The sequence below is a fragment of the Lissotriton helveticus genome, chromosome 10 (assembly GCF_964261635.1).
Source record: "Lissotriton helveticus chromosome 10, aLisHel1.1, whole genome shotgun sequence".
Lineage (NCBI taxonomy): Eukaryota > Metazoa > Chordata > Amphibia > Caudata > Salamandridae > Lissotriton > Lissotriton helveticus.
In genome coordinates, this window is record NC_136071.1 from 301,664,813 (window position 1) to 301,692,257 (window position 27,445).

A 27,445-nucleotide genomic window follows, 5' to 3' on the forward strand; every position below is an offset into this window, starting at 1 on the left:
AGCCTCCTCCGATTCCTCCGAGGACAGGTTTGTTGCCACGATTTCCGACTCCTCCTAAGGGGACCCCTCGGCCGAGGGCCCCAGCTAAGCCTAAGTCACCCGCCCCGGTCGAACCGGCGGGGCGACCAAAGCCAAGGCGGTCGCGATCCCGCTCCGGACGGAAGGGGAGATCGCGCAGTCGTCGCAGATCCTCCACGAGGTCAAGACGGCACCACAGGAGGCGCGGATCACGGTCCTACACGGACTCTTCCAGGACCAGATCCTACTCCCCGACTTTGTCGGACTCCCCGGGGACGAGAGTGTCTCCTGTGGACGATATAAGTACGTTCCAAGATGTCCTCCGGAGGGGTGCAGCAAAATTGGGAATCACGGTGATGGCTCCAACACCACCGACGTCCGTGATATTCGAGACGCTGCATAAGAAGCATTTGTCTCGCCCTTTACTACCGCTCGTACCAGGATTGGTAGAGCCTGCGGAGGAGCTGTTCCTCACGCCTGCAGTGAGGAAAGCAGCCCCATCCCGGCTTCTGAAGAAGTACAGAGCCCCGGATTCCGATCCGGCCTTTCTACGGATAGACCCAGTTCCGGACTCCGTTATAGTGACGGCAGCCAAGAAACAAAACTCTACCTCTCCGTCTTCTACCGTGCCTCCGGATAAGGAGAGCCGATGGATCGACTCAGCTGGCAGGAAGGCCTGTGGGACGGCATCTACGACCATGAAGGCCTCTAGCGATGCGGTTCTGCTTGGGCGTTATGAACCTGCCCTGTGGGAATCCCTCCAGCAGTTCACGGAACTTCTGCCACAAGATAGGAGGGAGGATTTCCTGGAGATCCAGAAGGAAGGGATGCTGGTTTCGAACCAGGTCATCAGCATGGCCGCTGACGTCTCTCTTTTGGCGGCCCATGGGCATTGTCATGGGATCAACCAGCGGCGCCATGCTTGGCTCAGGCTCACATCACTCAAGCCGGAGGCCCAGCAGCGAGTGGCCAATCTGCCCTTCTCGGGGGAAACCCTGTTCGGAAAACATGCGGATGATGAGATGGCCCGCATGAAGGCGGTGACCGAGACTCTGACGGCTGTGGGCTTGGAGAAGCCCAAAGAAAAGAAGGCCTACCGCCCGTTCCAGAGACGGTTCGGGGCACAGGGCAGAGGGCGAGGACAGGCTTCGGGACAGCAGCAACAACAGCAGCAGTTCCGGAGGCCCTTCCAGAAGCGCCAGAAGGGTAGAGGAGGCCAACAGTCCTCTACAGCGAACAAAGGCCCGGCTGGGTCTCGACCCTGAGCGGTTACTTCCCCTACATCCGTTACCCTCTCCGGTGGGGGGAAGCGTTCAATTTTTTCTGGCAGAGTGGAGAAAAATTACTCAGGACAAGTGGGTGCTGAATATTGTTTGCAATGAATACAGTCTTCGGTTCACCAGCCCGCTTCCATTAATTCCACCGGTCAGCTCACAGTTTCAACTGCACGAGCTCCAGGCGGAGGCCGATACCCTTTTAAGAAAAAGGGCGATAGAAGACGTACCTCTGTCTCAAAGAGGAAGAGGTCTGTACTCCCGGTTCTTTCTGGTTCGCAAGAAGGACAAGAACGAGTTCAGGCCCATTCTGGACTTGCGACAGGCAAACAAGTGGATTCGCAGAGAGAAGTTTCGCATGCTGTCGTTGCATCAGATTTATCCTCGGCTGGAACAGGGAGACTGGCTGTGTGCTATAGACCTACAGATGCGTACTTCCATGTGCCCATTGCGCACAAACACAGGAAGTTCCTGCGATTCCAAGTCCGCGCCAATCATTATCAGTACACAGTACTGCCATTCGGGCTGAAGTCTGCGCCCAGAACATTTTCGAAGTGCATGGCAGTGGTAGCTGCACACCTGAGGAAGAACAAGGTGTTTGTCTACCCGTACCTGGACGATTGGTTGATCAAGGCCTCCTCCTTCTCGGAAGCTCAAGCACACTTCCAGAAGACGTGCGTTCTCTTGAACAAGCTGGGGTTGCACATCAACATGTCCAAGTCTGTCCCGACTCCGGTCCAGTGCATACAGTACTTGGGAGCCTCCATCAATACGCTGTCAGCAAGCGTGTCTCCTTCGGAGGAGCGACGATTATCACTCCTTCGGAAGGCTCAGGCTCTTATGTCCGGTCCATCTACAACAGTGAGGACGGTGTCTTCTCTACTGGGGTTGATGGCCTCTTGTATCTTCCTCACGCCACACGCACGGCTGCACATGAGACCATTGCAGGAGTGCTGGAGGATCAGTGGGATCAGAGGAAAGGATCTTGGGACGACAGGATACGACTGTCTCTGCATGCTCTTCAGTCTCTGAAGTGGTGGTGTTCAGCGGAGAATCTCCTCAGAGGGGTTCCCTTCCACAAGGACATTCCCACGCAGACTATAGTGACGGATGCGTCGCTCCACGACTGGGGGGCGTACTCCGGAGACCTACAGATTCAAGGGACGTGGTCCCCGACGGGGTCCACGTACCACATCAATTTCCTGGAACTCAGAGCTGTTCACTTGGCACTGAAGGCCTTTCATCTGTCCTTCCGGACCAACTCTTTGCTTGTTTAGACATTGCAACACGACCACGATGTATTACCTCAACAAGCAGGGGGGGTCGAGATCGCGCACCCTGTCGCAGGAGGCGCAGGCGATCTGGCACTGGCTTCTGGCCAGAGGACTGACGATAACGGCTACCCATCTACCAGGTGTGCAGAATGTTCAGGCAGACTCACTGAGCAGACTGATTCAGGAAAACCACGAATGGGTCATAAACGACGAAGTACTAGGAGAAGTCTTCGCAAGGTGGGGGACTCCAGACGTAGATCTGTTCGCCACCGCCGAAAACAGCAAATGCCGAGACTTCGCCTCCAGGTACTGCCAGCCGGGGACGCTGGGGAATGCGTTATGGATCAACAGGTCGAACAGCTTTCAGTACGCTTTTCCACCCATTCCCCTGATTCCGGCGGTGCTCATCAAGCTGTCCCAGTCCAGGGCGCGGATGATACTGATTGCCCCGGAATGGCCCAGACAGTGGTGGTTCATGGACCTGCTTCACCGGTCTCTCCTTCCTCACTTGCAGCTGCCGTGCAGGCCGGACCTTCTCACGAAGTTCGGGGGGCAGATGTTGCACCCCAGCGTCTCGTCTTTGAGTTTGGCGGCATGGCTCCTGAGATAGTGCAATATGGCCATCTGAATCTCCCAGAAGATTGCATGGACATACTGAAGGAGGCTAAGCGACCTTCCACTAGGACTTCTTATGCTTGCAAGTGGAAGAGGTTTTGCATCTGGTGCAAGTCTAAGAACTATGACCCGACGACATGTAAGGGAGATGTCATCCTTCCATATCTTCTACATCTGGCGCAGTCTGGCCTTAATGTCCATTCCATTAAGGTTCATCTGGCTGCTTTGACTCCCTACAGGAAATGCCCTTCACAGACTTCCTTCTTTCAGATCCCTGTGATCAAAGACTTTTTGGAAGGCTTGAAGAAAGTGTTCCCTCCTGTCCGGCTTCCTTCGCCTTCACATGGGAATTGAATGTGGTGCTGTCCAGATTGATGACGAAGCCTTTTGAACCTATTCATAAGGCTTCGTTGCAGCACCTGTCCTGGAAGGCGGCGTTCCTCGTGGCCATTACATCGGCCTGCAGGGTGAGTGAAATTCAGGCGTTGTGTTGCCAAGAACCTTATACTGTATCTCATGCTGCTAAGGTTGTTATGCGTACTCACCCTACATTTCTTCCTAAAGTTATTCTGACTTTCATGTTAACCAGACCATAACTTTACCTACATTTTTTCAGAATCCTTCCTCTCCAGCGGAAAGGTCCCTGCATTCCCTGGATGTCAGGAGGGTGTTGAAATTTTATCTGGATAAAACCAAGGATATTCGTAGGTCAGACCAATTGTTCATCAATTATGGATCAGTCAGGACGGGTCTTGCTCCCTCTAAACAGTCCATCTCTAGGCGGATTGTGTCCTGTATACAATTGTGTTACCTAAAAGCTGGTAAGACCTTAGGGGGTAAACCTAAGGCTCATTCCACCAGGGGCAAAGCTGCCACGACTGCTTTGCTCCGTAATGTTCCAATTGCAGAATCTGCAAGGCGGCCACTTGGAAGTCGGTCCATACCTTTGCTAAGCATCACTGCCTGGACACTGATGCCTGGGCAGATGCTCAGGTTGGGCAGGCTTCGCTGCGAAATCTGTTCGCACAATAGTGGTGTTATTTCTCTTTTCTCCACCGCCGCTTTGGTGTGGGGATGGGCTTGCCATTCTATTAACTAGATTATGACTATACACCGAGATTCCCTACTACAGAAGGAGTAGTTTCTGTCCGGTCACTCCAGTTCTGTAGTAGGGGTATCTCTGTTATAGTCATAAGCGCCCGCCCTCCTCACCGGTGGAGAGAGATATTCATGTAAGGAATGCTACAGGTCTGGCGTGTTACGCCTTGAAAAAGAACTGAAAGTAAAAGGGACCTGCAGTGCATTCTGGGATACTGTGAAGTTCTGGAAGGTTCTCTTAAAGGCACAGTATCCTGTTTTGAGCCACATAATGGCAGCCTATGGGGCTTGTCTGTCCAGGTCTTCCTCTCTATCATTCCAGAGGGGTTTTGCTGTTAAATCAAGGGAAATCTGGACAGGCTTTGCTGTTTGTGGATTTTTGGTGGAATTTCTAGTTAAAGTACTGGACAGTGTAGCCTGTGGATATAGGCTGCATTATCTCTCTTTAAATTCTCTCCTAAGTGTCTGTGCAGGTCTGCATTTTTCGACACCTTAAGAGATTATTTTTGATTGCTCCGGGGTCCACGCACATGGGCGGGACTATTCACTAGATTATGACTATAACAGAGATACCCCTACTACAGAACTGGAGTTATAGGACAGAAAGTACTCCTTATTGTGTTGTGATGTTTTTTTGCTTATTGTGTTTTTTTATTTGTGCATAGCCTAGCAATGATAAGCGGACTTATCATAAGAATGCATTTTTTTAATCTGGTCTTTTTATTGATTTTTATCTTAAATAACGTGGATGTATTCTGCTGTTATCGAATATATATTATTATTGTGTACTTTTATGATCTAGTCAGACCAAATAAAGTTATCTTGATGATGACTGTGTATTATATTGAAGAATTGATAGAACAGAAATTCACAAGTTGTATTTACCTTATTGCCTTCTTAATAAAGTATTCTTATTCTGTGCAAAACTAACTTTCTCTGGAATATTTTCTTACATGCTAGGCTCCATCCCAAGAATTCCTTGGGGGTCCGCCAGTTTGCAGAGACCATGATGTGTGCTGTGCTCTACGACTCAGCCAACAGTTTTGTTCATCAGAACTTCGTGGAGGTGTCTATGTCAGAAGAATTCTTGGCTCTGCCATTTGAAGATGTGCTGGAGCTCGTTTCTAGAGATGAACTGAATGTGAAGGCTGAGGAACAGGCATGTAGACTTGGAATTGTATTACCAATTGCATGTTTGTCACTTTTACGAGTACAGTGGAAGGCTAAATGATTAGAACAAAGTCTACAGTAGCACTTATTTCCATGTAGATTATCAGAAGAAATGTATTGGTCTTCCTTAAAGAAAGCTTCTTCTGTGCTACAGCTATATGGCATCTCCTCCTTTCTTTTGCTTGTAATTAGTCTCCCTCCTTCTCACACATCTTACTTTTTCTTTTGCTATTTTTCACACTCTCCAGAGCTTTCTCTTATGCTGTCACATTTTCGCTGGCTTCTTTCAGGCTTGCACTCGCTCTCCCTTTAGGTTTTTTCTCCTTTGCCAATAGTATAACAACATTGCCATGAATTAGGGTGGTCACAGTGAACTTGGCTAAAATTCCAAACACATTGACTACTATTCAGTTCGAATCAGATTAGTAAATCTATCATTTACATTTTATATTCCTCAACTTTAGATCCACTGATTATTGTACTAAATGAATATTTATGATCTGTGGCAATTAAAAAAAGTATAGATCTAGTTTATGTGAAGCACAGCAGGTCGCTTGAATAGTTTTAATGTATCTGTGTTAAGAAAATGAATTTATAAGACTTGAAGGTTTGAAATACCTATTTTTACACATTTCATGACCTTCGGTAACTGTGCTCCCAGGTAATAACTGTTGGGTGTCAGCCAGATGCCTTACCTTCCTTAGGATGTCCTATCAAAAGTATCCAGAGACAGCATGTCAAGGATGAAAGTCTAAGAATTCAAGATGACTACTGTGAAAAAGTTTGCACCCACTTAAAAATAGCGACATTTGCAAATATTTGGATGCCTCCTATTAAATTGCGATACATTTGTTGTCTTCTCTTAATATATTAACTTCCTTAGCTGTGTTTCAAATGGAGCTTTGCTTTCCAATTTCGCATTCCAGACAGTGTGTTCTGTCTCCCATGGGTTGGTGCTTATCAATTTTTGATGCACCAGATTATTAAGGTGTTTATGTTGTTTAAGGCAGTTGACATACCGATACAATATGGCGCTTTCATAAAACGTGCCTTTAATGCTGTTTTGTGGTTGAAACTGCCTGACCAGCAAATTTATGAAAAAGATAAAAAACTGACATAGAAGTGAAATTTATCGCACAAACCTCATCGTAAATTCAAGATGGAAAAAAAGATTACTTTGGAGCTCTGAAACATACAAATATTGTGTTGAGAAGTTATGAAATTATGTTTGCATTAGAATTAAGAAGATATTTGCCCAGTGATCATAATTGCTCCAGTACACTGACACCTGCAGCATAAGGCACTGCAATAAAACGTTTTTTGTCGCCAACGTTTTCAGCGAACCTCTCTACATACATCCAGGTTTCTGCAGGCCTTTTAGTAGGATGAGTCTGAGCCATTGTGTGAGCCCATGATCGACACATGGACATGTGTAAATTTGTGAGACAGCCAGACCAATTGAATTTAAGGGGGTTAGCACCAATGCAGGAGAATAGTTTTCATCTTTAGGCCTCACCGGTGGCAGCGCATGTGCTTGCAAGACATATTTTATACAACAAGGGTATTGTGCCTCCTAATTGGGCAGTGTGTGCTGGCTTCACTAATCCTTCTTTTCTATGGAACATGGTGCATGTACAGATTGCTTCATCGCAATTAGGGTCCTTCCACCGCTGTGAATGAGGTACTATATTTTCTTTTTTCGTCTTTGTCATCTTGCTGCTTTTTTTGGTTTTCCATTGTGTTGCTTCTTATTGTCCATGTTGCATTTCCCCTCCCGCCGACCCGTATCTGTGTTGCTACTTCCCTTCCAGCCACCCTTGTCTGTGTTGCTACTTCCTCCCGCCCACCCTTGTCTGTGTCGTATCGTCCCTCCAGCCCACCCATGTTTGTGTGGCTTCTTCCAATGTCTGTGTGGCTTCTTCCCCTCTCGCCCTCCCTGGTCTCTGTGGCTTCTTCCCCTCCCGCCCACCCTGGTCTGTCGCATCTTCCCCTTCCACGCACCCTTGTCTGTTTTGCTACTTCTCTCCCACTGCCACACCTTCCCATTGTCTGTGTTTCCCGTCCCCAGCCCTGCCACAGGGGGAAAAAACTATGATGGGGCCAGCGCTGACTGCGTAATAACAGTTTTTTTAAAACTTCTAGCTGTGCTGCACATCAGCCACACTGTTCTACAACATGCTAACAGATATTGACAAACCAAAAACCCTTTCATAGGTGAGACCTGTTGGCTTTGTCCACATTTGTTTTTCCATCAACCACTGCACACAGTACTGCTACTAATATTTGGACTATTCCCCACAGAATTTTATAAACCAGACAAGTTTGTGTGTTACATTAATAGCTGTTCTGTGCCGTTGTCTAGGAGGCAATTTATGCACCTTAAAGTGAAATTATAAATTTGATGTTCTTGTCTTGTGAAAAATGGAAGATTGTAGTTACGTTTTTTGTGCGTCACAAAAATAGAAATATCCCTATAATTACCCTAAGCAATACCCTGTCTTTAACTAATACCCATTTTAGGACTACCCAGCAATGGTGTATTATCAGTGGAGTTATTTTAGTACTGACAGACCTTGATATAAATTTAAATGGTGTGAAGGTGGAGTAAGATTTCTTTATTTCTGACCCCCAGTCACATTAAAGTTACGGGCACTCCTATAGCATACTCTATGGAACAAATTCACAAAGACTTTCATGAGTACGTGGAGTAATACTTAGGTACTCATAACTGGCTTTGAGTATTTGCCCCCATGTGTCAAGTAGGTGGACATGTTCATGCACTCTATTTCCTGTTCCAAAAGGCTATGGTGCATCCATCAGGGAAATTGTCCATCTTCCAAGTTTATTTTATGATTTCTGTGATGAGTGTTTTAAAAAAAGGTGCACGTTCACACTTAGAAAGGATACATCAATAAGTCATCAGAGTGGCAAACGTTCATCTTCCTGCTCTTAAAAAAATTAGCTAAAAAAAAAAAAAGTAAAGCTATTGGTAACAGCTGACCAACTAAAGTCTGCGATGTATCCTTTTATTGTATCACACCTAGACTTTCGTATACACTCCTACCGTGCCTGCCTCTGTTATCGGTTAGTCCATGGAAAGCCCATTCAGTGCTATGGTCAGACTCTTATCCTCAAGAAAGTATGATCACATTATGCCAACTCTTTTTGTTCTTCCTTGGCTCCTATCAGTGGATCTTTTTTTTTTTTTTTTTTTTTTTTTTTTTTTAAATATATTTTTATTGCAGAGTTATAAACAGCAGGAAAAGTAAACAGCCAGTGCACTTGTGGGCCCCCCCGTCCAATAACAGTTCACGGTTGTACACAGCCATTCAGCCCGCATCCCGGAGGCCGGGCGGCACATCAGTTCGCTCTGGAGGAGCACAGCATAGTGTACGTCCCAGTGGGACCCTGGCGGAAGGTCGATTTACGTATCTGCGTTTACCCCCCCACCCACAACAACATTCCCGTCAGCCATCCCCGTGGTATCAACGTAGTTGCCCCATCGGGCCTGCCCAAGGTTATACGGGCCTTCGTACCAGGCCGTCCCACCCAATCAGGCGCCTGCCACTCAGGACCCCCTATCCCAGTAGTTCCAGGCCCCCACCAGCAACCCTGCAATGGCTTCCAGCCCCCCCCAAACCCCTCTACAGCTAATCCCCCCAACACCCCCCCCCCCTGGCAACTGCAAAGGTGTGTGCATCGCTCTACCGAATTGGATGGTTCCACCACAGTGCTTACTGACATACTGCTGTGTTCGCCCCGCGGTGTCCAGCGGCTTAGCCCCCGCCGTCCACATCCACAACCAAAGCATCACGCAGAGCCTGTACCACTAACTCCCACGCACGGGCCGCATCCAGAGCCTTCTCATTCCCCAACTTCACTGCTTGCTTCATCCGGAGCACGCTCTCGCAGTCAGACCATCGCAGCAACTCATTCTTCCATCTACGCAGTGAGGGACCCCCCCTAGCCTTCCAGTGCCACGATATTTCCCTTTGAGCCAATATCAGACCCAGATCTATGAATTTACTGGTCACCTTGGTGTGCTTAGTATGCGGGAACCAGAGCAAGAGACACGTCGCCATGTCGAAGTCTACCTCCCTGTCAGTCACTTCATTCAGGAGTTCCCCTACCTCAGCCCAATAAGTTCCCAGGTGCGGACACCCCCAAAACAAGTGGTCCATGTCCGCCCCAAGGGACGAACACCGGGGGCAGCAGGCATCCGGCACCCGAAAGTGCCGCTGTAGTTTCTCTGGAGTTAGATAGGCCCTATGGAGCACATAAAAATGAACCTGCTGAAAGCGCGCGTTCCTGGTGCCCTTCCACGTGCGTCGCAGGATATGGCCCCATGCCGTATCCGGTATGGGCCGGCCAACGCTCCCCTCCCATTTAGCTTTGAGCCCATGGAGTGGTTCCAGCCCGTCGTGCAGCATCCTATTATGGAGGCACGTCACAGCTTTGAACGTACCAGCCGCCATCACCACATATTGGCACGCCATAGTCGTCGCAGGTTCCAGAAGCCCCCCTTTCCAGTGCTTTTGCATGGCAGACACTACAGCCGCGTGTAGCAGGAAGCCCCCTTCAGGCAGTCCGAACTGGTCCCGGAGCACGTCGAACGGTGCCAATGCCCCATCTATATACAAGTCACCCACCACCTGTAACCCCGCGGCCTCCCACTCCATCAACGGGGACCAATCCCCTCCGTGCGGCAAAGCTGTCAACATCCCAATCGGGATCTCCGGGGCATAAGGCCGCGAGGCCCTCGCCCTCCGGAGGCTCCTCTGCCAGCACAGCCGAAGCGTCCGCTCCTCCATGGTGAGGGCCCGTAATTCGAGCCGTTGCTGCATAATAATGTACGACAGCACATGGCGCTGTATCCCCCGACCCCGGTCCTCCTCCGGTCCCCGGAACACCCTGGCCACGTTCTGCGTAAGGACCTGCAACTGCGCCGCTAAATAATACAGCTCAAGGTCGGGCACGGCCATGCCCCCCTCCAGCTTGGGGCGAAGTAGCGTGCTCAAGGCTATCCTGCGTCGGCCATGCCCCCATAGAAAGCTAATAATCATTGACCGCAGTTCCCTAAACACCCCCTGGGGAACCCAGACAGGTAGCGTTCGGAAATAATAAAGGAAGCGGGGGAGCGCCACCATTTTCAACAATGCTATCCTGCCCAGAACTGTCAGCGGGAGGGTCGACCAGAAAGACAAGCTGCCCCGCAGCGACCGAACACAACGGCTAATGTTACCCTCCAACAGGTCAGCAGCCGAGTGGTAAATGCGAACACCCAAGTAGGTGATGCAAGAGGGTTCCCACGCCACACCCAGGTCGCTACTAGGGGCTGGTGATCCCGCTCTCAGCGGAAACACGCAGGTCTTTGCCCAATTGACCTTAAGGCCTGACAATCGGCCGAACTCGGACAGCAGATCCATCGCTCCAACCAGTGCCCCCGAAGTGTCAGCTAGGTACAGGAGCAGGTCATCCGCATAGAGCGATATGTGATGCCACCGCCCGTCACTCACTATCCCCGCATATCGATCACCTGACCTCGCATGGACCGCTAAGGGTTCCATCGCCAGGGCAAACAACAGAGGGGAGAGAGAGCATCCCTGCCGTGTTCCCCTGCCTACCGGATACGCGGCAGACACCAAGCCGCCCAATCGAACCCTCGCCGTCGCCGAATTATACAAGACTCTCGTCCACCTCCGAAAGCCATCGCCCATGCCAAACCGCTCCAGCACTCCATCCAAGAAAGGCCACTCCAAGCTATCGAAGGCCTTCTCAATATCCACGGACAGAACCGCCGGCGATCCCTCCCCATCCAAGATGGCGTCCATTATTCCCACCAGGCGGCGGATATTCATCGCCGTGCTCCTTGTGGGTATAAACCCGGCCTGATCCCTGTGCACCAGGCCCGTCATGTGCGGGGCCAGTCTAGTAGCTAGGATGCGACTCAGGATCTTATAGTCCACCGTTAGCATGGACAGCGGGCGATAAGACCTCACGTCCGTGGCATCCCGGCCAGGCTTGAGGAGTGGCACTATCAAGGCCTCCCGCATGGAGGCAGGCAATGCCCCCTTCTCGAAGGCCTCCGCATACACCACCAGCAGCCTGGGTGCCAGAACGTCCACATAGTGCTGGTAGAACTCGATTGGGAGTCCGTCCACCCCGGGCGTCTTGTTACGGGCCATATGTTTGATAGCCACTCGAATTTCCGTTAGCGTGATCGGGCTACCCAGGTCCTTCGCGTCGTCGTCGCCCAAGACCGGAAGCGGCCTCTCCCCCAGGTATTCCACGATGTCCTGAACCCCCACTCCCAGCTGACTCCGGTACAATTCCTCATAGTAACCCCTAAAGCGGTCCAATACAGCTGCCTGGGAGTACACCATCCCTCCCTGCGCGTCAATAATGCTGAGGACCGGGCAACCCCTAAGTTCCGGGTTAGCTAATCTGGCTAAGAGGGTGCCCACCTTGTCCCTTTCTGCGTGTGCCCTGATAATGTACTGCCTATAATCATAGCAGCGCAAACGTTCCGTCTCCGCGGCTACCGCTTCCTTCGCTTCCAAGAACTGGGCCCGTGTACCTGGCCTAGTTGGCCTGCGGCGCTCCAGGTCCCTCAAAGTGTCTTCCGCTTTCATTAAGTCATTCAGCACAGTCATTCGAGCATTCGAGAACCTGCCCAAGCACACCCCTCTCACCACCACTTTCAGTGCATCCCATTCAACAGACCTGCTCGTCGCCGTTCCATCATTCACACCGAAATAACCATCAATGCCCTGCCGGACCGCATCGGCGAACACAGAATCCTCTAGCGTCTCCGGCCGAAGCCGCCATGTTGGTATTACAGAGCGCTCCCTCTGCCATTGAATATGCACCAACAGGGGGTTATGATCGGATATCGTCCTAGCAAGGTACTCAGCATGGGTAATCAATGGGGCAAGGGAGCTCCCGCAAAGCACCGAATCAATCCTGACATGTAAATCATGTAGAGCGGAATAAAAGGAGTAATCCCTGGTTCCCCTGTGCCTCTCCCTCCAGACATCTAGCAACCCCCATCGGTCTTGCCAGTCCTTCCTGTGCGCGGCCAGTCTGCGCACAGGAGAGTCTACTAAGGGGGGATGGGACCTATCCAGAGCCACATCCGTAATCGAATTGAAGTCCCCCCCTAGCACTATCGGACCCGCCAGGAAAGAGGCCAAGGACCCCGAGAGGTTATCAAAGTATCGGCCTTGGTCCGTGTTCGGTGCATAAACACAACATAAAACCACATCCCGTCCGTATAATCTCCCCTCCACCGCTACAAACCTGCCATCCGGATCCATTACCTGATTCAGCACCTGAAAGGGTATCCCCGCCCTCACCCAGATCAAGACCCCCCTGGCATACGCTGAATAAGTGGTGCCAAAAACCTGGCCCCGCCATCTTTTCTGCAAGGCAGCGCACTCTTTTTTGGTGAGGTGAGTCTCCTGGAGCATAGCTATCTGAACCCCCCTGCGTACCAGGTATGCATGTACTTTGTGACGTTTCACCATAGTCCGCAGCCCCCGGACATTCCACGTTAGGCATTTCAAATTAGGTAATGTCCCCATACCAAGTCCGTACAGCCCGAATTAAACTCCAACGGTCCATGACCCCCCCAATGCAGTTGCCCCCCCCCAAACAACCCCAAAACTGAAACACACCCCAAACCCCACTCCCCAGGACAGAGCACACGAACCCAATGGCCGCCCCCATCCAAACCTTGATCCAACTACTCGCACACCTATCCTGTGGTCTCCACCACAGTCGACCTTAAGGGCCTAGGGGGGGTGAGTCGCCGCCGACCCCAGCTAGCGGAGCCCGCGTCCCGCCCTTCATCCCCTCTAATACACTCAGCTCCCCCACCCGGCAACCCGCCCTCCAGCAACAGGATATCACCCTACCATGAAGTCCCGATCTAGGCCAAAGTCTATCCTAGCCGCAGAAAATTTCATCCGAGGTCTGTGGGGTCACTGTCGGCCCCTTCTGGCTCTCTGCCTCCGAAAGATCCTCCCCTGTTCTGCTGCCTTCTCCTCCCGAGTCCGTTTCGGCCCTTTCACTGTTCTGTTGTGACCCTGTAATGGCCGCCGTCGCCGCGAGTGCATCCCTCTTCTCCGCCGCCATTTGAGCCTCCCGCTTCTCCCGCTGGCGCCCGTTACGGGACCTGATTCGTTGTGACTGCCGCACCCGGGACTGCTTGGGTTGGTCTCGCCTACTTTGGTGCGTTCTGTCCGTCCCTGCTCTGTACGACTCAAGCCAGTGCCAGGCTTCATCCGGAGTCTGGAAAAAGTGTGTGGTGCCATCCATGATAATCCGCAGCTTGGCCGGGTAAAGCAAGGAGTACTGAATGCCTTCCTCCCTGAGCTCCTTCTTCACAGCAAGGAACGATGCCCTGGCCTTCTGGACCGCCTGCGTATAGTCCGGAAAGATCGTTACTTTGCTGTTCTCCACCCCATAAGGGCCCGACATCCTGGCCCGCTGGATGAGGAGGTCTCGGTCTTTGTAATGGAGGAGCCGCACCACCATTGGTCGGGGGGGGCGGCCAAGTCCCAGCGGGCGAGCGGGCACCCGGTGAGCTCGCTCCAGAGTGAAAAATGGAGTAAGCCCCTCCGGCGCCACCACAGTGCGGAACCAGTTCTCCATGTAGGCCACCGCATCTTCCCCCTCAATCCGTTCCGGCAGGCCTACGACCCGCACGTTGTTCCGCCTATTGCGGCCTTCGGCATCCTCCGCCCTCCGCTCTAGAGTGTCCAGTCGGGCCAAAATGTCTGTAATCCTGCGTTCCGCGGTCACCACCGAGGGCTTCAGGTCAAGCAACAGTTGGTCATGTTCCTTGACCCGATCCGCCAGCTTTGCGTGGTCCGCGCGTAGCAGCCCCAGGCCCGTGGCCACTTGGGCAATGTCGTTGTGCAACGCCTCCTTGGTAGAGGTGATCGCCTCAAGGATGGCATCCAAGCGCCGGTTCAGCCGCTGTTCCTGGTCAAGCTCCGGAGAGGGACTCTCACTCAGCCGAGTCGATGTCGCCGAGTCCCCCTCGTGGCTCCCGGGCATCGGCCCTCCGAACGCCGCCATGTCAGGGTGCTGCGTCACAAGTCCGGCCACCCGTACTGCGGGCGCTCCCGTGGGTCCGTGCCGATAACCGGGCACCGGGCAATGCAATGCCACCGCCAATGGTCTCAGAAGCAATGGCCAGGCGGATGAGCCCCGTTCCGTCACCCCCACTGGACCCGTGGGGGGAGAATGAGTCGTGGGACGGCGGCCGGCGAGAACCCCCGATCTCCTGGGTGAATCGGGCAGCGTCCCCCGGCCTCAGGACGTCACGCCGCCAATCCCAGTGCTGCGAGCAGCCGGGTGCAGGGTCCCTCTCTGCTTGGCGACAGCCGGACTCAGGGCCGAAGTTCGGGACCGTCCGGCCACCTCGCCGCCATTTTCTTCACACCCCGGGCTACACCTCGGCCGCCTCTTCCTCGATCTCCCCAGGGCCAGCAGTCCCCCAGCGATTCACCGATTACGGCCAGCAGTCCCCTCACCCTTCAGAGGGCAGGAACGTCGTCTCCGGGTCGCCTAGGGTCCCGAAAAACAGGAGAATTAGCGGGATTCCGTGCGGAGCAGCGAGCTCACGCCGCCATCCCGATCGGCGTCCAAGCCACGCCCCCCCTATCAGTGGATCTTTTCCTCATCTTTTCTGATGACTACATTTGCTACAGTAACATCTCCATCTTCCTGATAACCCTTTGAGTTGTGTTATTTTGTTTTCTAATTGCTGGTATTATTATTGCTACTGTTAAATGTAATGTTTCATGTGTGTGGCTCCCAAGTGACTGAGTGATATAGAAACCGGCCAAATATCTAGCTTCCACCATTGAATAATCGACAACCAGCACACACACAACACTCCGCTTACAGAGATACTGAAATGCATAAAGAGGATGTGGAACAAAAAATGAGGCTTGGGTGAAAAGGCGCATGTCGTTCCTGAAGACTCCTTACTGTTGAAAATGTAACCAAAAGATCATTTTCTGCCTAAAACTGCAATATTCAGTGAGCTGGAGCAGTGTCTATTGGAGATTATCTTTATCGTTGCTCGTTACAGGTGCTGTTCAAGATGTAACCTCGATTTTATGATGGCCTAATTAATGAGTTTAATCTACTTTAGCAGTTGGCATGTTTTTTCAGTGGCTTGTTACAAAGTGGAAGCATTTTCATCTAATTATGTTCACATTGCTCTTCCTTACATGTCCTTACTGGTGTCATTGCCTTTCCAACATCTCATACAGTATGGCAGATCAGGGTGCCCTTTTAGCCATCACCATTAGTCCTGGCACCTGATGTGGGATTATGTTTGGGCACAAAAGTCATGCCTGCGTGCCTTTGAAATACAGGGCACGTCTTGGTGGTGCTTTAATCGGAATTTTAGTGGGGCATAAGTGAAAGCTGACACACCTTTGTGAATTCTTTACCTATCTAAGAGAAGTTTGTTCGATAATAAATATAACTCATACCTTACACGAGTAACTAAGGTTTCAGGATTCCTGTCCTACCTTTGCTTCATGGTGAGCTATGGTGATTTCTAATTTCTACCATGTTTTCTAATGGCATTCAATAATTGGTGAATGCGCTGGTGGTACATCATACATCATGCACTTTGTGTTTGTTTGCTTTTGCTTTGATGCTTTTGCAATACTTGCAGAACTTTAATGTGTAAATGCATTGAAAGATTACATGCAAGAATCCAGTTGACTTTTATTACTTTGATATGTATCTTTGATGCGTTCATGCAAGTAATGTATACAACTGGAAATGGAAACTATTGCAGAAGCCTTAATTTGAAATCCTATTTTGATATACATTTCTTCCAGATGTATTCCTGAGCTGCTCTTTAAGCATGGGAGTTGCTAATTTGCTTGACCATCTTTCATTTACTCCCACTAGGTTTTTGAAGCAGCACTTGCATGGGTGAAGTCTGACCGAGAGCAGAGGGAAGCCTATCTGCCTGAGCTGCTTTCTAAAATCCGCCTGCCTCTTTGTCGACCACAGTTCCTTACAGACCGTGTGCAGCAGGATGACCTCGTCCGCTACTGCCACAAATGCCGGTGAGTACTTGCAGTGAAACGCTTTATGAAGCATACATACTGATAACCCCAAGGCACAAGGTTTTTGAATGATAGCTCACGCGTGTGCTAAGATCTGCAAGTCTAAATAAGAGTGTGGGTGACTCAGACTTACATCTTTGCGAGGCCTGTAAGTTAAGCAGCGTTACACTGGCTAAATGTTATTTACAGCACTTGAGAAACCTCAGCAGTCTTTATGAAATGCTGCAGAAGAACACATTACAATCCGCACTATTGTTATTACTGAATTATGAAATCAGTTTAGTATTTATTAGCAAGACCATGTGCCATTCTTTAAGTCTGAGCTTCTAGAGCCAGACAAAGCCTACTTGTGCATGTAAAAAGTTGTATATTTAATAAGTCATGACCATACTTAACACAAATCCAGTCGAAAATGTCAAAATGCCTGAAAATGAAGACCTCAAAGCTACTCTCTGTTTTGAACAAATTGTGGGTGGTTTTAGTTAACGTGGCTTAAATGTGCTGCACATATCCATGATAAAGTAATTCTAGGCAAGGGGTAATCTAGCCTTTCTCTTACCTGAGCATCATATCTATTGTTCCACAGTCTGTGACTGCCCCATTTTCCTTGCCTGTTCTAGACTCATTCACGAGTACCTCTTCTGATATCCTTCTAGGCTTTGTGCCTTTTGATATCTGCCTACTTTAATGGGCATCCGCCCTTCCCTACTCAAAGGAGGTATTTTATTTGGATTTTCTTTCTCTGCTATCTGCTATGTCTGGTTTGCTAAAGACATCTTGGGGACATTCAGAAATTTGACCTAGGAGGGCATTCTGCCCATTGCTTACTATTGGCTTTGTGGTTTGTAACTCACGTTTTTTTGCTATCCATTTGCTGGCTTGATTTGTTTTAGTCTGTCCATCTTTATATTGTACCTTCCCTTGCCCGAACGGTATTTACAGTATCCTTCTGAGTGCTCTCTTTCTGTAAATCTTGTTCTCATCTCGTCACATTTGCTGTGCATTCAAAGACCAAAGTCAAATGTCAGGCGCTGTCTTCCAAGGGCGATTGTTTAAATTTCTTTCTCTGACTTGAAAATGAGTGGATTCATGTGACAATATTGCTGGGTACTGTGGACAGGAACGAGTTTTTTTCTAGCACATAACATTTGAATGAACTGTGTAAGTATTTCAGAATAGACCAGAGTTAGGAACACAAATGAAGCATATTTTTTGTTATTTCTGTAGTGTGTTGAAAACAAATACTTTAATATGATCAAAACAAATAATTACACAAGGTGGTGCAATTTCCACACTTTCATCTGTGGACTGTATAGTATTTGCAAAACTGAATGTTTTTGCAAATGTAATGGTCATTTCAATTGAAAATGGGTTGTCTGTAATGTCATGTTAATACCACACCATGAATACTCCACACCACTCTGCACCACTGCACTATTCCGCTCTGCACCATCCCATTCTACTATGCATCACTCTAGTCTACGCCACTGCTTTGTACAAAGCTGCATTGTATGCCGCTGGAATCCATGCCACTGCACTCAATGCCACTATACTCTGCAACACACTACCCTAATGCATTCTACACCAGTCTACTCTACTGTTTGCCACTCCAGTGTAAGCCACTCTGCGTGACTCTACACTATGCCACTCCAATACACGACACTCTCTGGCCCTCCACTTTACAACACTCTACTCCTCGCTATTCCAGTCTACAACACTCCTTTCCACTCTCCTCTGAACCATTAACTTTAAGCCATGCTGGTGTACAAAATGGCTGAAACACTTTGGCAAAGCCAATAGCTTTTGCATAGGCAGGACCTATTGGTTTTGCCAATGCTTGTTAGGATATTGCCTTTTAATATAGACTAAGTCTGCGCGCTCACTTTTTTTCCATTCACCCACCGTCTTATTTTCTGTTGATCCTGGCACTTGAGCTGATAAATTTTCTTTATTTCTGTTTTTTTGCTTCTTATTTTAGTAATCACTCGCACCCATTGTACCATCAACACTTTCTCTCATCTCATTTCTTCCTGTGCACATTTTTCCTGATCTTACTCAGGCATTCAGCTGCTGTCAAGAAGAGCCAATAAAAGTGTTTATACCTTTACATCACCTTGCTTCAGTTATATTTAAAAAATATTTTTTTAATTGTTTTTTGTCTTGAATACAAATTAAACAATATGAACTGAAAACAGTCAGTGTAAGGTGAGCGGCTCAGTGTAAGGTGAGCGGCAAAGCAGTCCTTTTACAGCCTGTACATATATTTATAAATGAACCTTGGATGATGAATTGCATACATTCAAAATGAATGATCACAATTCTCTGAACTAAATAGGAATAGTGCAGAAAAGGCCAGTCCAACCTGCAGGCAAGCACTTAATCCACCTTCTCTCGGCCCTCATACTTTAAAAAACTTGTCAAAGTATTCCTGCCCCTCCTAGATAACCATCTCCCGGGACAAGCGGCAGTCCATGCCACTGCATCAGTGGTGCTTCCCCACTCTCGTGGTAGGTTACAGTAGAACTAACATCTAGGCAACTCCAGATCTCTCAGCGTGCCGAATATGGCGACAGGCAAACTTAGTGGAATGCTTTTCCACCTGACTTCAATCCTAATAATGTTATGGTAGAATTATGAGCTACGGTGGCATGCACAATGGCTGAGGTCCTGGAGTGCACAATTGATGATCCTTTTGGTGCTGTGTGGGTCCCATTTATTATCCCGTTCTATTTCCCTGACCAGTGAGGACTAGATCTGCACACCCCATGGCTTAATTTACATTTGACTTTCCCTGGGCACTCTTGTTGCACACTAGTGCGTAAATAGGTAGTACGAATGTATAATCGGAACGTTTTCAAAAGATTATTTATTGGTATATTCCAGATGGTAGTCAAAACAGTCTGTTTTGACTACCATCTGGAATATACCAATAAATAATCTTTTGAAAACGTTCCGATTATACATTCGTACTACCTATTTACGCACTAGTGTGCAACAAGAGTGCCCAGGGAAAGTCCGTACCTCCCGTAAGGCTCACCATGATTTGATACTACATTGCACCTTTTTGAACCAGAAGGTGATCTCCCCGAGCACCTACAAAATGTGCAATTTTCTGACCTTTTGATATCACATCATATTATACCCTAGGAGTGCAGCGGTTCCTCCAACATTTACTTAATTTACATTTGTACACCTGAGTATTGCATATTTCTATATGGTTCCTGATCAGCCCAATTTAACATAAATCTAGCTAACCTCTTGGATTTGGTAGATGTTGGAATTTCCGCAGCAAAATTTCACCTGGACTGATCAAACCTTTCTGTGTAATTTTCCTTTCCTGTAGGTCATCAAAAGCACAAGTGCACCCCCATGTACATGCAGCATTTCCCTAGAGCCCTGATTATGGTCTAACATTAGCACGGGAGGCAATGGGGCCATGACTGGTAATTCAATTCCCCCTTCTAAATCGCAGATGGTGGAGGAGTTGGGAGCAACCATTATCCCCCATGTTAATTTACCCCCCGACTGCCAGCCCTTTGTAGCTGTACTTACTGGGGTCCCCATGCTTAAGATGGGTAAACACGAATCGTACAATGAACTTAAAAACAAAACTATGTTTTGGCTTAGGGAAAACAGACCTCTGCCCAGTTCATTTGATGGTTGCGTTCTCCATGTGAGATGGGCTTGCTGGGTTGGTACTAGGCCAAACATCTAAGGGGAGATTGTATTCTGGTCAACTTTAAAGACGCCAGGGTAGCTAGGTTTATTTGTAATCAATATTTCAGCGAAGGTAGTTCTGGTATTAGTATTCGCGACCTTAGCTACTTTAATCCCCACTCAGTAAATTCATGGCTTGCTAGCCCTCCAACTTGGGGGGTAGGGACAACGTGCACTTCCATCATGACTTTCCTCCCCCAAGATCGTTTAGACAGAATACAGGCCTAAGCCCCTACTGGCCGGGGTGGGGCTGTTGACTTGACGTTTACCAACCTGCCAAGACGCTACCTGTTGTAGCTGTTAGATCCGGGAGTTGTAATATGATTATGTCTGGGGATGCACTTGGGACCTCCCACCCTCCCGAACTCTCTACCACTCCTTTCCATGGTGTCCCGCATGGGGTTACACTTGGTTGTTCCCTTCCTGTCAACCATTGCGCACTGGTGGGGTCGGAGGGCCTACTAATGGATCCCCGTTCTGGGTCTAGCACGCCCACACTGCGACCCCTTGGAGGGCGAGCTATAACCAATAGCGACTTGAGGATTGTTAGTTGGAATATAGCAGGGATCTCCAGAAATTTAGATCTCCCAGACTGGAACATCTTTATTGAGTCTTTTGGGATATGTATTTTCCAAGAGACCTGATGTCTGGAGCCTTGCCATAAAGTTGGTTATACTACTTACTTTGTTCCAGCTATCGCCTCCTCCACAGGGAGAGGTCGCCCTTCTGGCGGCCTGCTCATTTGGGTTAGTATTTCTTTGGGCTTCCAGATTAGGCATAGAGAATCCCAGTCTCCTGACCTCCTAAGATTATCAGTTAGAGGGCCACTTAGAGGGCGGACTCTGGAGATTTTTAATATCTATGTTAGAGGCACCAAAAGGCAGCTCGCCATCCCCAACCCTATCGGGGCTCGAAGATGAACTTAGTCAGTGCAGCTCTGATATGTATGTCATGCTCGCCGGGGACTTTAATTGTACCTTTGAGCCCCTAGCGGCAGATGACATTCTGGGTATCTCAGACGAGGACGCAAGGAGGGGTATGCCCCCCCCCTATCATTAGAGCCTATTAAGAGGTGGTCCCAACGGGCTACGCAGCTTAATGCCCTAACATTGGAGTTTGGTCTGAGGGCGGTGAATGGAAGAACACCTTCGGACCCTTGTGGAGCTCATACGTTCAACAGGGTAGACCATACATCTAGAATAGACCGTATCTTGTTGGACTTTAAGCTCTGGGCCCAATTGCGGGATATGGCAGTCCTTCCATCTATGGACAGTGATCACAACCCACTCTCTCTGTCCCTGACCCCTATGTGGTTGCTGTGCAAAGGCCCTCAGGAAACGTCTGTGTTGCGGTCAACTGGTGAAGTTTGTCCCTCGAATTGTGGCAGGCGCCTGAAATGGCACAAGGTTGCCCTGGATGAGGGGAAGGTTCTGGAAATAGGATCAATCATGGCTAAGGCTTTGAGCAGGCTGGAAACCACCAGCTTGGATTATCCTGAAGTATCTTCTGTCTTCTGTGACACTATTAAAGCCCTGGGTGAGCTATTTTTAATACATAGTCTGGGCGCTCCCAATAGTGATCGTTGGCGACTTAAGGGCGATCCGGGGTGGTATTCCAAGAATTGTCGGAGGGCGAAAAGGGACCTAATTGAAGCAGTTAAAAGCAAGGGATGTGAGCAGATTTGTGCCGCTAGGAAGAAGTAAAGGCACGCCATTAGCGAAGCCAAGAAAGAGTGGGATAATCAGTTTTGGTGCGATCTGAAAGAGGCCAGTGTTGGGAGGGATTCTAGGGGCTTTTGGGACTTAGTTAGGACCAGGAATAGGCCAGTCGATTCCCTGATAACATGCAATATATCTGAGGTGATATGGTTTTTTTTTTTAGTATTCAAACTGCTTTATTGCATAATTAGGAAATTACACTGCTGTGTACGCCCACATCCCGAAGGCTGGCAGCGTCAGAGTCAGAGTCAAAGCAATATGGAACGAAAGCAAACAGTGAGAAACACAGCCTTGTTAACGGCATCCCGGAGGCCCGGTGGCGACAAACCGTATTTAAAAGGGAGCGCCTGGTGGCGGGCATGAAACGAGGAGAAACAAGAGAAAAAAAGGGAGGGGAAAGCAAAGGAGTGGTCAGGAGTGGGGGGGGGAGAAAAAGAAAAGAGGATGAGGGGGGAAGGGGAGGGAGAAAGGAGGAGAAGTATGTACATTTCAGGATTCACAGCAGCAGAACAGGTTTTTCATTGTTTTCTCCCCAATTCTTATCAACGCATAACAGTAAACAATAAAAAAAAAAAGAGGCCTCATACACATGTCTGAGTGAGAAAAAGAGTTCAAATCTATATGGTTGCTCATAGAATAAGAATCATAGGTCGCCATATGGCACTGTGGTAGCGGTCGTGGCGTCAGTTGTGCATGTACAATAATAGGGTAAGGGCCGTGTGTTGTGTCCCAAGGAAGTATTAGTGATAAGGAAATGTGGGAGTGTGATGCGTATTGGGTGGTGGAATAGCAGCTGCTCGCGCTATGTGTCGTGTCAACGCAAGCAGTGAGGCCAGAAGGAGACATGCGTCAGGTCGGGGACTCAGTATATGCATGCGCCAAGTACTAAGGCGTCCCAGTCTCCGGGGCAGATAGCCCGGTCAGTCGCCCTCCCGCAGTTTTTCCGAGGCTGCGTCGTCGTTTTCCTGAGCCAGCAGGTAGGAAACCAGTGGTTCCCAGATGTCTTTAGGCCTGCTTGGGAGCGGCAACAATTCTGAATAAGTGATGTGTTGGACCTGACAGTAAGTCATATCCGAGAGCCAGTCCTTAAACTTCGGTGCCCTGCCTCAGCCCCAGCGACACGCCACACGCCGCTTAGCCAAGAGCAAAGCAGTATCAATAAATTTCCTGCTGGGTTTCGGAATATGCGGTGTGTGTCCCAGCAGTGTGATACGTGGCTCCGCCTCAACAGTGACCTTAGTCATCGCTGTGAGAGCATCGGTCACCTGCTGCCAGTACGCCCGAACGGCCGGGCATTCCCAGGCAAGGTGCAAGAAGCCCGCATGGTCAGCTCGACAGCGCTCACATTTGTCAGTATCAGCGAGGTGGAACCTGTATTTTTTGACCGGAGTGTAATATAGCCGTTGGAGGAACTTATAGTGGATCATCTTAAGTCTACTACTGGCTGATATCCCGGCTGTGAGGGTGCAGCAGTATTGCCATTGTTCATCAGTGAGTGCAGAAGACAGATCCGCACTCCAGGATGCCCTAGCACCTGTCTCAAGAGGGTCAATGTCTCACCGAAGCCGGCGGTACAGGCCAGAGACCAAATGCGCCCCTTCTTGCGAGCTAAGCAGAAAGTGCAACGGGCACAGGAGTTCTGGTTCATTAGGATAATCTGGTAGGATATCCTTCATCCCCTGCCGGAGGCGAAGGTAATAGAATACGTCGAGTGGGGAACGGTCGTGAGTGGCAAAGAAGACTTCCATGGATTTGAAAATTTTATTCGCGAAAAGATCACCCCAGGTGACAATATGTAACCGTTCGCAAAGCAGCCGAAAGCCACGTTCCTGCAATAGGGCGAGCGAGGGATGGAATGCCAGGGGGAGAAGGGGGGAGTAAGGGAAGGAGCAGGAGAGCCTCCTGGCCAGGCGGCGCCAGGCATCCAAGGTGCAGGAGACAGAAGTGTTCGGAGTCTGGATCATCGACTCCGGACAGTGGAGTAAGCCATTGAGCGGTATGGGGTGTACTATCCAGTCCTCCACCGCGAGCTGCGGCATAAATGGCGTGGGAACCATCCAGTGAAATGCATAGTGGGCCTGTGCGCCAAGATAGTAGGCTTCAAGGTCGGGGACGTCAAAGCCTCCAGCTTCGTAAGGTAATAGGAGTGTAGACCATTTCAGCCGTGGGGCCTTGCCCCCCCAGAACAGACGACAGAGCTCTGACTTCAGAGTTTTGAAGAAGAAGGCACCCGGGTAATACGGGATGTTGAGAAAGAGGTAGAGGAAGCGGGGCAACACTACCATCTTGATAAGGGAAGCCCTACCAGCCATGGAGAGCGGTAATGCGATCCAGCGGTCGACCGTGGCTGTAAGGGTTGTGATTGCTATACCGTAGTTGGAGCGAATTGTCTCCTCCCGATCCCGCGAGATTTGTATGCCTAGGTATCGGAGGTCCGAGCGGCACCATTCCAGTGGATAGTCAAGGGGAAAGTCGACTACTGAGTCAGTGAGGGGGAAGAACTGCGACTTGGACCAATTTATGTGTATCCCCGACATGCCCCCAAAAGCCACAAATTCTCTCAATAAAGGGTTAACGTGAAGGTGAGGGTACTTGACATAAAGTGTAATGTCGTCCGCGTATAGGGACACATCTATTTGGCGTTGTAGGCACTGTACGGCACTCTCCCAATGTAGCTGACGGAGCCGACAAGCCAGAGGCTCAACCGCAATCGCGAAAAGGAGGGGGGACAGAGGACACCCCTGACGTGTACCTCTCGTGATGGCAACTGAGTGAGAGGCGGCCATTAATGAGGACCCTCGCCGTCGGCTGTGTATAGAGGAGCTGTATCCAGGAAAGAAAAAGTTTGGGGAAACCCATGCTCGACAGTACTGAAAATAAGTAGGGCCATTCGACCGAGTCGAATGCTTTAGTAGCGTCTAAAAATACTGCAGCGACTGGGAGGTCAGGATGAACCGTGCGAAGGAGTGAAAATAAGGTGCGTAGGTTATGAGAGGTGGAGCGACCAGGGACGAACCCCGACTGGTCAGGTAGCACAATCCTGGCCATGAGTAGGGACAGCCTAGTAGCTAGAACTTTGGCTAGTATTTGTACGTCGCAATTCAGGAGGGAAAGAGGGCGATAGGAACCACAGGAGCCAGGGTCTTTACCGGGTTTAAGGAGGGAGGTGATAACTACCTCGCGCATAGAGCTTGGGAGGATGCCATCAGCGAGCGATTCCTCATAGACTTCACGAAGGACTGGGGCCATAATGTCTATATATGTTTTATAGAATTCTGCCGGTAGACCATCCATCCCGGGCGCTTTGCCATTCTTAAGGGACATAATGGCTTCACGAATTTCGTCCAGTTCAAACGGAGCCGCCAGGAAGGCCCTGTCACCATCGCTGAGCCAACAAAGTGCCACATCACCCAGGTAGTCAGCATAAGGTACATCTGCTGAAGCGTTGGTGGTGTAGAGAGTGTGGTAATGTGAGGTGAAGGTGGCAAGTAGTGCCTCTGAATCCCTGACCGTGTGTCCCTGGTCGTCAGTGAGCTCTAGGATGGCATTGCGATCACGCGGAACCCGCGTCAACATTGCCAGAGACCTTCCCGGGCGATCCCCCTCACAATATCTCCGAGCCTGCCAGTGCTTTCCCTTGAACTTCGCCTCCCTGTCAGCTTCCTCTTCATATTTGGTCAATGTGACCCTGAACTCAGCATGTAATGCAGGGTTATCCTCTGTGACCATTCGAATCTCCAATGCTCGCAGCTCCCCATGTAGTTTATGGATAGTGGCTTGTATGTCCCGAAGGACCCCAAAACTTTTAGCCATACAATATCCCCTGACAGTGACCTTGAATGCTTCCCAGATATATTCCACCGAATCAACCGACCCCTTGTTCCTTGGAAAGAAGTCCGCGATTTCCTCCCCCAGCTCAGAACGGAACAAGGTATCCAATAAGGCTGCCGGTTGCAGCCGCCACTGAGGTCTAGGGCAATCCCACCCAGGTATTCGAGTATGCATCAGGACAGGGCTGTGATCAGAGTATGTCCTCGGCAGGTGTGTGACTGTCGATACTCCCGGTGCAATTCCAGGGGTGACAAGGAAGTAGTCTAGTCGTGCCCATGTGCCCGTCTGTGAAGTGAAGTGAGTGCCTTCCTGTCTGGCAGGCTGTAGGCACCGCCATATGTCTACAAGGGCCCCCTCAGTGACAATGCCCTCAAGGGCCTCCCTAGCCCTAGGTTTGTAATGGTTAGCCCCATCTGCTCTATCCATGCTGGGCACCAATGCTAAATTGAAGTCCCCACCCCAGATGATATGGCGGGAGCCCACGTCAAGGATTTTACCCCAAAGAGTAGTGAAGAAGGTAGGCGTGTCTATGTTAGGTGCATAGCAGTTCACAAAGGTGATAGTGTCGTGACCCATTCTCCCCCAAAGTAGGGCGTAACGGCCTCCCCCATCCGTCAGTTCCCCGCATTTTTGAAACGGGACAGTTCCCCGAAGATGGATGTCAACCCCCCTGGCATATGTGGAATAGGATGAGAAAGTGCGAGTGCTAGCCCACTTACATGCAAATGTGGTCTGCACCTGTGGTGACAGGTGTGTTTCCTGGAGCATGGCAACATGTACATTGTGTCTGGTAAGGTATGCAAGAACATCACGACACTTCCTAGCATTATAGAGCCCACGGATATTCCACAACATGCAGTGTAGTTGTACTTCAGACCCTAAGACCGCCATTGAGAATAGAATAGTGGAACATTTCTTTCTGAGCAGAATGAGTCAGGTATTCTCATATAACTCAAGTCCATGGAAGCAACACAGTGTGACATAGTCCAAAGCAACACTCGGCGTGAAGGCCTCACCCCCCCAACGAACCTCCCCCCCCCCCACCCACTACAGCACCCCAAACATGTCTGCAGCCATCCATTTCAATTCTAACATGTTAACAGTTAGCGTGAGGTACACCCGATAGGGTAACAGCATCAAGGGCGCACAGCCACTTTACCCGCCAATGGCCTCCAAAACTGTACCGGCCTCGGTGGAGGCCAGGGCTAGGCAAGCGGATCTTGGTATACATTACCACAGAAACGACCAGACACAGCCATGTCATGCTGAAGAGGCAGCCACTTCAGAGTTCGCAGGTCAAACAGGTAATACACCAGCGCCAGGTAGTCAAAGGTTCAGTTCAGTTAAGTGCTCATAGTCAGTGATCGTTCTCCGCAGTAGAAGGATCATCACCCCCCAGGTCGGCTGCAGCAGCGTGGTCACCTCCTCTGGCCCTGCGAAGTGATTTCAAATAGTCTTCGGCTTTTTGGGGGTTCGTGAAAAAGCGTTGCTTCCCCTGATGCGTAATCCGTAGTTTCGCTGGGTAGAGTAGGGCATAGTCTAGTTGAGCTTTGCGTAGTTTCTTCTTCACAGGGATAAATTTACGCCGCTCCTCCTGTACCATTGGGGTGAAATCCGGATAGATG

At 49.8% G+C, this 27,445-nt stretch overlaps 1 protein-coding gene across 2 annotated transcripts in view; it reads left to right on the forward strand.

Moving 5' to 3' along the window:
* The window catches only part of KLHL18 (kelch like family member 18), a 202,368-nt gene that overhangs the window by 75,897 nt on the left and 99,026 nt on the right, over positions 1-27,445 (forward strand). For both annotated transcript variants that reach the window (XM_078662453.1, XM_078662452.1), the window contains exons 4-5: positions 5,240-5,438; positions 16,394-16,554. In XM_078662453.1, coding sequence (XP_078518579.1) covers positions 5,240-5,438; positions 16,394-16,554 — 360 coding nt within the window. The remainder of the gene's footprint in view (positions 1-5,239; positions 5,439-16,393; positions 16,555-27,445) is intronic.